The 12,268-nt window shown below is 40.9% G+C and overlaps 1 protein-coding gene across 1 annotated transcript in view; it reads right to left on the reverse strand.

Annotated features, from left to right (window-relative positions):
- Window positions 1–12,268, reverse strand: part of LOC123973502 (carboxy-terminal domain RNA polymerase II polypeptide A small phosphatase 1-like) — a 34,155-nt gene that overhangs the window by 17,446 nt on the left and 4,441 nt on the right. The window contains exon 2 of the mRNA XM_046053573.1: window positions 1,993–2,141. Coding sequence (XP_045909529.1) covers window positions 1,993–2,141 — 149 coding nt within the window. The remainder of the gene's footprint in view (window positions 1–1,992; window positions 2,142–12,268) is intronic.

Below are 12,268 nucleotides of genomic sequence, written 5' to 3' on the forward strand. Positions count from 1 at the left end.
TCACAGCATTCACTTGCAAAAGGAACATCTTCACTGTCATCAAAATAAACATGAGCAGATGTGTCGAAATGTGAGGAGTTTACATCCTCTGATAATCTGCAGGACTCTTCCTCAGTAGGCTCTGTTATATTTTGCCCATCCTCTTCTTCAAATGGATAGCTCTCTTCATCATCATCGGTGCATTCAGTTGGATTCTGAAATTCGTCACACTCACAAAGTCCTGAGCCACAGTCCAATAAGTCCACTGAATCAGAGATGTTAGGTGTGAAACCAGTCTTGTCACATTGCTCAGAGTTGTCCGTTGATGTGTCTGGCTCAGAGTCAAAGCACTCGCACTGCTGATCAGAAGGCTGGTATTGTTGCAGTAACTCAAGGTGGTCTGTGTGTTCAGGTATGAAATCATACATTTCACACTGCCCCGAACTGTCACTGTTCACTGACAATGTATCTGTCTCCGAGTCAAAAGACTCAAACTGTTGATCAGAGGGCTTACATTGCTGAAATAATTGGAGGTGTTCTGAACAATGTTCACAGCGAGGACTACATTTGGAAGCTAAACTATGATTAGCACAGTACTCAGAGGACTTGCAAGGTTTAAAACACTCACGGTGCTGAGCACATTCATCAAATGGTTGGCTTAACCCCGAAGTCTCACACTTATCGAGAGTCTGGTCAGATTCAAAAAATCCGTCACTTGCTGAGTATTGCTCAAAGCTCTCAGTGCAGGATTCAGTCTCATCTCCATCTGTATTGCAGTGTCCCACACAAAGAATAGAAGGATCCGTTTCACTGCTGACAACAGTCTGCTCAGTATATTCCACAAAGACATTCATGCCAAGTTCAGGACTTCCCTTCGAAAGGCTGGTTAAATCTGCACCTTCTGTTAATTTGGGAACCTGGCATTGTTCAGCAAGCATGACTTCAGTAGACGGCTCCCGTTCTCCAGAGACTTTGCTTTGCTCCGAGTTTTCCAAATACATCAGGAAATTATTTCTCAATCTCAATCTGGACTATGTTTTTACTCCATGCATTGGTTCCAGATCCTGCCGAGTCCAAGTTCAAATGACTGGCAGGTAACTGTTGGGTCCATTCAGAGCGGATACTCACACGGTTGGTGGGGGGGGGGGGGGGGGGGGGGGGGGGGGGGGGGTCACTGAGACCACAGTCTGCCCGCGAGAGAGTAAGAGCAACACGAGCAGCATACACGTTGACACGACAGGTTGTCACAACCAAAACTGAGCCTTGCACTTGACTCGACCCACCCCTTTGCCAGAGACCAAGAAATTTATTTTGGGGGCTTGGAAAGACGTGACAAATAACTTTGGGAATATCAAATCACTATAAAAGGCTGAACTAAGGTATTAATCTGAAACTGACACCTGAGAACGTCTTGACCACCTGATCTTCAGACCATAACTGCCAGAAGACATGTTGTTATCCAAGAATACATTCAGTTAAACCATAGGCAGTATTATCAAGTGTCCATAAATTTTATGTAAAACAATAGTAGTTAGTGGACTGTCAAGCACTGTCTTAGGATATTTAAGCATCCTAACCATTCACATTTTTCATATTCAAACAAACATCACACAGAAATGTTTAAATTAACACATTATTTAAAATGTATTTAAACCTTCCAAGAAAGGTTTAGAGACCACATGCAGGATACCTGAATTGTTTTATAGCTTTCTGTTCTGTGCCTTGTTTGTGGCACATCTATAAAAGCTGTAGACGTCCACTTCTGTAACATTTCCACCCTTCTTGTGACGCCCAGTCATCTTGATTGATGTCTGGACGTCACGTTACTTCCCCGCCAAGAGAGATGCTCTTGTAAACTTGAAAATATTTGAGCCAAGACAACGTGCGTTTCACGCATCACACGGCTGTCAATCATGTTGAACATATGCTGCTCCAAAACGATAAAGAGGAAGGGTGAGAGAAAGTTGATAGCACAAAGAAGAGGGAGAGTGGGATGTTGAGAGGTTAACTTACTTTTGACAGAGTCCCATTTTCTTCTACCAAGAGGGGGAAATTGTTTTTTACTGCAGGTGGCTGTGACTCTTTGTGACACAGACAGCAGAAGAGACTGTGGAAAAGACCTCTGCTGCGAGGCTTCTTTGACGGGGATACGTCGTTGGCACCTAGAAAAGGAACATAAAGCATGATGATTTAATGAGAATATGAACAGATAAACCTTGCTAAGTGGAACCAATTAGGATTATTCTTCAGTGTGCAACATCAACTACAGAAGTGAAATCAGTTACACTGCTCATCAACAAAGACTCGATCCATTTCATGACATCAGTACTGGTGCCACTGCTGATCCAGTGTATATGATGCGTGCATCACTCTGGTCTGTCAGCAGGACAGGTCATGTTGTGTAATGCTTGACTATGGCTATTTTAGTTGTGCAGCAAAAGGTTAATAGACATTGCAACGTGCAGGTGTATATTTCAGCCCCAAAAATAGTCAGGTGAAGACATCATGGATCAGTTTCATTTCCTGTCTATCTTTTGTTGAAAACAATATTTTGTAACAATTTTTGCTACTTGCTGTATTGGTCATAGCTGAGGTGGGCAAGGCTGGAGAAACTAGCAAGAGACAACAAGATTTTAAACGTACTGAACTGAAAAAATCCCACCCCCTCCCTTCAGGCCTCCACTTACGAATGGACGAGTTTATTACAGTCCTGCAACAGCTATCGATTATACCTAGGCCTATCTATACATTTTTGTGATTTATTGATTGATTTAGGGAAGAGAATTTCAACAACAAAAAATGTTTCTAAAATAAATTGCCTACCCCAGCTTTAAGTACTTATTTTTGTGATCACCGTGCAAATGAATATCACAAACTTCCATCATGGCTGGCACAGCAATACTCACAACTCCTCAAGAGGCAGAAGATTCTGTTTTTAAAGGTCATCATTTTTGCTTGACTATACTGCACATCAGAGAATGACATTATGCCATGCAGTAACAATTTAGATATATCAGTGTTACAAGGGGCCAAGCAGGGTTTCTTTGCAAAAGGAGATACTGACCATTTTAAAGAACAGATCCGTGCATATTAACGAATGCTACCTGAGCCATGCCTCTGTTGCCTAGTGCTTGCTCTTGGTGGGAATTGTTGGGTTTTTGTAAATACTATCACAGTACTGTCTAGACCTGCTCTTTTATGACAAGCGCTAAGAGATAACTGTTGTTGTGAATTGGCGCTATATAAGCAAAATCGAATTTAATAGTACACTGTGGTATTAATGTACATATGTCAGTTTAATATATTTGGATTGATGGTGGCCAAGAGTTTTTAAACAACACATTTCAGGGACACATCTATTTTATCTTCTTGATGAATGTGGTTTGAGCTTGTATTGGCTATTGCTGGATGCACACATGACAATGTCTTATGGCTGCATCTGCAATTTATCTTACATTTTATCTGCCTTAACATCACTAGTCCATGTAATAACAACTATTGGCAGACACAAGAGGTAGAACAAACCCCATCAAGTGGAGTCAGAGTGATGAGTGTTTTCAAAAAAAGAAAAAACTCTGACAAATTAGCTGTGCTGTGATGGCCAGTCAGAGCTGTCAGCTAAGGCATTAGCATGCTGCTCAGACAAGACTAAATCTGTTGGGGGCGTATCATGGACCTGTCAACCTGCTTTGGGTGTAAATGTGTAATGATTGCCAACGTACCACAGATGGGCAATGGTTACCTTGTTGAGCAGACAACATATAGAGTATCCGGTAGTGAATACAGCCCCACTTTGATAATGTTCTTGTGTGAATAATACTGGATGTGTCACCAATGTAATCTGTCACAGGTGGGGGGGTTTGTTGGAAATGAAATAATCAAAACTAACTTAAAAGGTCAAACATGTGAAATAACTAAACGTTTTTTTTCACACTGATTCTAAATTGTGAAGATTTGCTGCTTTTCTTTGTCCTATTTGACAGTAAACTGAAAATCTTTTACGAGAACTGGCGAGAAAACGGAGAATCAGATGACATCACCTTAGGCTTTATGTTTAAAGGCATTTTTTTGGCTACTTTAGAGCAGTTTATACACCAAACAAATAATGAATTTTGGAAACACTTTCTCTAATGTGTCTAAAATGATTGAAAAAAACTGACTTTGTATTAAATCTCTAGAGTCTGTTCAGTACCATTTTTGTAACAATGCTGGCTATTTTCATGACCACATTATTCATTCATTATAACAGTCCCATAAACCTAAACAAGGTGATACAGAACACCCCCCCCCAAAAAAACTTGTTAAAATAAAAACCCAAAGTCAGAGCGTGATCAAATCCCACAATGATTATCTCAACACAACAGAAAATGGCAAAGCTAATTCTGAATAATAAAAAAAACAGCCTTTAATGTTAATTAACCTTTCTATTCAGCCTAGTTTCAGCTTCATCCCTGAACAAGTCTGACCTACTTCCAAGTGGTATTTTCTTTGGCTTTGGCCTATTGACTGCTTCATTCAACTGGGGCTTAAAGTGGACGAAGCCACTGGAGAGTGCTCATTATGGCCTGGGCATGCTTGTTGGGACATACCTCTCTTGGTGAAAGGTTTGTGTGCAAACACGTGTGAAGGAACTGGGCAGGTGAAGCTTGTAATGATAAAAAACATCACGCTGCTCTGTGCATTACCTCTTCTGACATTACAAATCAGAGTGCTTAAAATAGCCTGCCAGAGCAGCTGCTGACAGTGGTTAATGATGGGATTCTATGTTATATATATATATATATATATATAGTGCCACATACTCCCACCAGGCCATAAACAGTCACAAACAAAACCTTGTTGTGTCACCTATAACCCACAGCAGGGAAATGGCTAAGCTGTGTGTTTACACTGCACAGAAATGCTTCATTGCATGCACAGAAAAACGAACAAACTTAAACCACCGACACAGTATACTTTACAACATCATGTCATTCCCAAAACTGCCAAACAAGCACGTCTACATTGCAAATGTCAACATAAATGGAATCCCAGGCTGCACAGACAGCACTGGCTCCTGGTAGAATGAGTTAAGGTCCAAAATAAGAGCGGTCACAAGACGTACAAACCAAAAGTCATTTGAACTGGTTTCCCTTTAGTTTCTACCATGTTAGTAAAGATACTGCTCTGACAGATCATGTTCTGTGGGGATGACCGGTGAAACTGTACAATTAATAGGAACATTTCTATTTAGCCATTTGATATCCAGACTAAAGCCCAGGAGGCTGCATATTTATGTCTGAAACCGATCCCAGTCCGAGAGAGTCGCAACCGAGCCTGGCCCAAAACCGACAGGCATTCTGCTTTTTATGTCCGAACCTGATCTGAACCCGTTGCAGTTAATGTAAGCTGAAGCACTGAGTTCGTGCTACCATGTCACGCAATTGTTGTGTGTGTAGCCTATGTAGTCATTGCTGCCAAGTGACGTAAATTGCAAACTATCGCTGAACAGCAGGATAGTAGCGCAACACAAATGTAAATGTAAATGCTCCGTACTTATATAGCGCCTTTCTAGTCTTTTCGACTACTCAAAGCGCTTTTACTTACATTCATACACTGACGGAAACTAACATTCACACTCACTCACAATTCGGGCCCAAGGACACTTCGACACGCAACCAGGGGGAGCCAGGGATTGAACCGCCGACCTTCCGTTTAACGGCCAACCCGCTCTAACTGCTGAGCCACAGCCGCCACAGTGAACATGCAGCCAGTAGGTCCATCACTTTTATTTATTTTTACACTATAATTTTACTAAAAAGACTTCAAAAAGAATCATGTCTAGACCCATTGCGTTCCATTGGGTCCCGTTGGGCTTGGGGTTGGGTAGCCACCCTCTAATCCAGACATTTGCTTGAGAACAATGCAAGAGATGGCAAATTAAAGGGAGCTGAATTGAAAGTGTTTTAGGGCTGGGGCGACTCATCAACATAATCGATTACGAAAATATGCCGATTTGCATTACGCGCTGCAGATACAAGACTGCGCCTTCAACTGACAGTTGAAGTCTGGGAGTATTTTAGACAACTCAACAAAGTGGTGCTCTGTGAGCTGCGCGAATTGTAAATGGCTTCACCGCAGCACAACTGCTGTCCACAAATACATGAAGCAGCATGAGCACCTGAAGCAAAAGTATCCCAGAGCACTTTGTCTAGACACACAAGCATGGCACATTATCAGCACGAGGACACGTAGTCCATTTCTAAGTATTTCTTTATCGCCTTCATGTTAAAAGTAATTTCTACCCCGCTGCTGTCATGATAAGATAAAGTTACACAATTTCATCTAATGTTCGGCCTTTTTATATTTTCTGTTTAATTACCAGCCGCGTATGAGAGAGAAAACAGCTGAAAGTAACATTACAGACAGACAATCTGTTTGTACAGTCTGTAAATCGTTTCTGTTGTTTTCTTTGCCCCACACTGATGCAGAAATACATTTGTCTGTGATTATCGTACATATTACTCAATATTAAAATAAAATCCTTATCAGAAACATTTAACGTTTTAACTAACGTTAAGGTAGCCTATTTAATGTCTGTTATTATTGTAGTGACTATGTCCTTTACTTAGCCGCTACCGGTTGCTAATGTGGATTATTGTTTCTAACGTGTACGCAGAAAAACAATGTCAAAAGCTGAACAGAGCTTTCCATAATTTCAACAAATTTCCTTTCCTCCCTTGACATCTCCTCTTGGTCTTTGGAGGTTCCCTCATTGAAGTCATGGTTGTATTGGTTGTAATAGTTCTATTAACAGTAACCTCGGGGTAACCACTCAGACTTTGCTTGTCACCGTTTCCCTTTAACAGGCCATTAATCACCCACCCCAATAAGGTTCTGATAGCATATGGTCCATTCCACTGACTAATAACCTCCCAAGGCTCCATCAACTTGGAGGTATTGGTACCCATTAACAAGTCCACATTAGCTTTTATGAAAGGAATCTTGCCCCTTCAGAAATGGCCTCTTAGCCAATTCCTTATGAGTGAAAACATCAGAAAGCCCTTAATCTTGTCTGCAAGTAATGCGCCTGTCGCAATCCTTGCTTAAATGCCATGTGCATAAGCAACCAAACACTTTCTCCTTTAGAAAGTTTAATTTGTCCCAGTGTGTCTATTTCTCCAGTTGTAGACATTGCTCCAATGCATGGCCACATGTACAATACATACAGGAATTCTGGTTTGGCTTATTACAGGAGATAACTCCTTTTTGTGCCTTATTCATTTGAGCATCTGATTTTAACTCGTCAGAAATAGACACGAGTCAATAAACTGTTTCTCTTGAAAGGTGTTTTCATTTGAGACTAGATCAGAAGCAATTCTGAGCAGTTTCTCAATGAACTTGACAATGTCAGTGAAACAAGCGCTTTGGATGTTTTGTTCCAAGATTTCACATGCTTGTACCCTCCATTTTTCTCTGAGCATATATGGAAGTTTTCATGTTTGCTGGCATGTTTAGCTCTTGTAGATATTCAAGCTCTTCCATAGCATTGGAACATTCACGTAGATACATTGCATATGCTTGGAGTCCTTTAATGTCTTCCGACTTGACAGCTGGCCAGCCAGTAATTTCTTCCATGTAGGCTGCTGTTACCTTTAGTTCATTTCCAAAATGCTCCTTCAGTAGCTGCTTGGCAACAGTGTAACCTCTCTCTGGTGGCATATGAAGGCAGCTGCGTACAAGATCTCTTGACTGTCCCTTAGTAAATTGCTCAAGATAATACAGACAGTCCCCTTTATTGTTTGCACCCACACAATGCTCAAAGACTTTCATAAATGATTTGAACTGCAGAGGATGACCATAAAAATTAAATTCCCCTGTGAGGCATAAAGTGTGAGGTTTGCAAGTGAACAAGGAGCAGTTATTTCATTCTGTTGTTGCAGCAAGCTGTAGAGATCTTCTGGCGATTGAACATTGCTTTGAGAAGGTAAAGACGTATGGATGAATTATAGGTTTGTTTGCCGTTCCAGAGGCTCCAAAGTTACTGTAGGCATCCCTTGTTGAACTTTGGCATCATCATGCTTACTGTGGTGAGGTAGGTCTTTTAAAATGCTGCGATGGCTGCCTATGCAAAGGCTCGTATTTTTTTCCATTCAGGTTGGGAGATGCAGGAATATATTTGTGTTCAAACCCATTTCTAAAATAAGAATCCATTCCATCTGATTTTGCACTTGAAACATTGCTGTTGTCACAAGCTTGGAGAACAGCTAGCTTAGCCATAGAAGCTGCAATTTCAGGGTCCAGCTCAAGCTGCTTCTTTTTCCTCCTTAAGATCTCTGCCTGCCCTTGCAGCGCATGCATCTCCTTCAGAGCAGCAGCACGAGCCAAAAGTGCAGCCTTGTCTGCTTCTGCTTAAACACGTGCAGATGAAGTATGAGAAGATGTTTTACCACTTTTGGAGCTTTTGTGACTTGCTGTTTGGCTGGAGGTATTTGATGCAACATTTGAGACGCTGTCTTGAGGCTCAACCACTCAACCTCATCACCATCAACAGGTTGACTTTGAAAGCAAACAAGAAAGACCTTGGAATAAAACTGAGGCATGCAGTTAGTAGAGTCGCTATCTCAGTGTTATTCAGGCTTGTGTGCGTTACCTTTTCGAGCTGACTGCAACTCTAAAACAAGACAAGAGTCTACAGCCATGCTAGTGGCTCTGTGATGCTGAACTGTTGTCTAACCATATGCACAGTGGAGCTTTAACCTACCTGCGGGCATGCTCGTGATCACAATGTTAACGTGCTGATATTTTGCAGGTAATGTCGACCACGTTCCCCACCTAACTATTGGGGGAAAAATGACGATTATGCCTGAGGAAGAGTCAGGGGGTCACTAAAGTTGTTACAATTCATCCTAAGGGCAACATGACTAAGTGATCCAATTTTCATGGCAATAGTTGTTGAGATATTTCAGTCTGGACCAAAGTGGTGGACTGACCGATCAACATTTCCATCCCAAGAGCCGCACCATTAGAAGTGCTAAAAATGCAGTGGAAATTTGACATGGGTGTAACCATTTCCTCAATATAAAGGGATGAATCAAGTTGAAAACACTAAAATGCTATGAAAATAAAAGATAATACAAGCTTTCACAACACCATGCATATTAAAGAAAATTGACTGTACAGTACCAAACTTGTGCTGGGACTGTCCTGATGCAGAGGGCTCAGTGATGCACATGCTGTGGTATTGTCCATTGGAAAAGAGATTTTAGGCCCATGTTGGCTATTTAAATATCTTTCATGTATTCTGCCCTGTGACACATGTGTCTTTCTGCAGGTTGGTCATCTACATGGCATGTTGGACCAGGAGCAAACACTGACACTTGACTGGTTTCTAAGGGCTACACGCTCATCATTGTCATCTACAGCCAGCTTTTACAGTGGAGATTACAAATCTACTTTATCCAGGTTGAACAGAAACAAACTTAGCCTTCAGCAAGTAAACTCATTCACACCACATCGGATTATAAGCAGAGTATTGTTTTTATTTTGGATTAATCACACTAATGTGATTGTAGCTAGATTCATTAGCTTATGTGCTCTTCAGCTCTTTTTGTTTAATCAGGCCCGCGTGCACAAATTGGCAGCAGAAATGGCCAAGAAGCAAACTGTACAGCAGCATTCCTCACACCTCCCTGACCAGCAGGCTCAGACACTGATAATGAGGTTACAGCATTTCCAAGGCGCAGCAACGACCTCGCGCTACATCAGCATGTTTTAGCCTACTTAGCTGAAAGCAGGCTTATCTAGGACCCTTTTGTGCTAGGCATGCCTCTGAACGGGGCTGCTTCTATTCCTATCCAGACGCAGAAAGAATGAGGCCTCCCACAGCTGACTTTCCGCTACTTTGACACCTGATACTCTGTTACAATCTGACAACTTGCTTCACACCCCTCCAAAGCAAATGGTATGGTAGGTTCGTGGTGGCCCAGCTGGTGGTGACCTAGACTTAGGTCAGGTCAGATCGAGGTATGAACATTTTTGCATCTGAAAATATTTACCTTACAGTCCGTCTCATGACCATTGACATAAAAACGACTGTAGTTATTAAAGCTGAAGTTTCTGTGCTGACTTCAGTGAACAGGAAATGCGGCTTAATGGTGCAGAAAACAATCACTGAATTGAATAGTAAGATAAGAACTTCAGGGAACAGTGATGCATAATAGGTTGGAAATTTGCAAAGAGTCTGTGATACATTTTGAAAGAAACCTTCGTAAGCTAAAGGTTTATAATGCTCCCATTTGGCTGCAGCAACTTGTGAAACTAAAGAAGGTCTGAAGACAGCTCCCCCTTTCCTTTCTCTCTGGCCCCTCTCTCCTGGATAGCAGCCATGTTTTGAACTCATGACCTCTTGGCCAGGAGGAAGTAATCCGAGAGCAGGCTGGAGTTGTCTTGTACCAGTACACTGGACTATACTGCCATCATGAGGCCGGACTCAGCTTTATATTTGAGCACTGGCTGGATTTCTTTCTCCATTCTGCTTCCCTACAGTACATGCTACAGCCCATTGTAATTCTGTTTAGTTGCAGCTAAATCATTTAATTAATACATTTATTCCAATTATATCAGTTCATTTGGATTGGATTGATAAGGGGAATGCCACAGCACATGGACTGTGCACCAAATCACACCACTGGGTGGTACGATAAAACATTTAATAACAAATCCAGAAGCCCGACAATCAGTCTAATCTTACATTGTCTTTTTTCATTCCATCACCAAACTCTTCTAAAGGGATTAGTGATTTCCATGACAAGGACAAATAAAGTTCACTATCTTCATCTCTTCAAGATTTAAGTCAAAGAACTTAAAACTAAGGTAAAGACTGACTACAAAACTATTATGAGAACTGTCACATATAAATTTCCAATCACTTCATTACTGAAGGTGAAGTAATTCTAGAAGTCCTCAAGATATGTTTAATATTATAAAGATGTACATTTATTGATCCCTGTTAAACCAGGGCAACCAGCAGCCAACTGTCGTTCTGATGCCAGGGCCTTGGTCAAGAGAAGTTATAGGAGAATTCTTCATGTTTAACGTATGTCTTTTAGTGTGTGAGGAAGTCAAGCCAAGCCACAAATAAAACCCAGGTAAGCACAGTCTGTAAGGAGACAGTCGTAACCACAGAGCTTGAGACTAACGCGTTCTGTCGTCCTGAGGACGACAGAGAAATATCCTCTAGGACGAAAGGGATTGTGTGTCACTTAGCTAATGACAAACTGAACCGGCCGAGTGCTGACTACAACACAGCGCGTCTTCTCGTGCGGTTACTACAGTCACTACAGTGTTTCCCATCCGTACATTTAGTTGTGGCGGCCCGCCGCAGTATCAACGCTGACCACCACAGATTGATTTTTGATTTTTTTTACTAAGCCTTTTAAAATTGTATTTAATTGCAGATCAGCGCCGTAGCGCAATCGCGCAGCACATCCTCTCGCTCGTCCCTCTCAAATTCAAATTAGCTTTATGTGCACGAACGTAAACAACAATATTGCCAAAGTTATATATAAAGTAAATAAGGACAATTAATTTCATACATTTCATTAGATAAGAAAATAAAACAGCAAAAGTGGTGTTTGTGTGTGTTAATACAAAATAAAATAATAATAAAAAAATATATAAAATTTAAAGATTCCGTCCAAAAAAAAAATATATATACATATATAGTAAATAAATAAAAATAGTACTAAGTAAATGACACAGTAACGTGTGTCATTTACTTATATTTAAAAAATTTAAATAAAATGGATAAAACCGTGTGTATATTAATAGGGGGGAAAAAATTAATTACTAAGTTCATTAAAAAAAGACTAAAAAATCAGTATCAAATGTGAGATTTAAAAACACAACAGTTACTAAAATATCAAACAATCAAAATAATAATAATTTCCACTGGTTGTCCTCAGTTCATGACACGATGAGATATTTTGCAGCAATTATTTCACATGGGCCTTTGGGCCTTTCTCCCAGTAAATAGAGGATTTTCTGTGTGCCTGATATGAATTTGAATTCGGGGTATATTTGGGAAATGTTTTTGTCTTTGTGTTTTATATTTAGGGCATGAGGTTAGAAAGAGTAGCTCTGGCTCTACCTGTCCTCTGTCACACTGGAAGCAGAGTCTCTCCTCTTGTGGTAGCCAGCTCTGCCTGCGGCGACCCTTTTCTATGGCCAGGCTGTGTTCACTCAGTCTGGATGTTGTCAACATTTTTCTTAGTTTGGGACATTTTATTGTACTGTAACATTGTAATTT

The sequence above is a fragment of the Micropterus dolomieu genome, linkage group LG07, assembly GCF_021292245.1.
Source record: "Micropterus dolomieu isolate WLL.071019.BEF.003 ecotype Adirondacks linkage group LG07, ASM2129224v1, whole genome shotgun sequence".
Taxonomy (NCBI): domain Eukaryota; kingdom Metazoa; phylum Chordata; class Actinopteri; order Centrarchiformes; family Centrarchidae; genus Micropterus; species Micropterus dolomieu.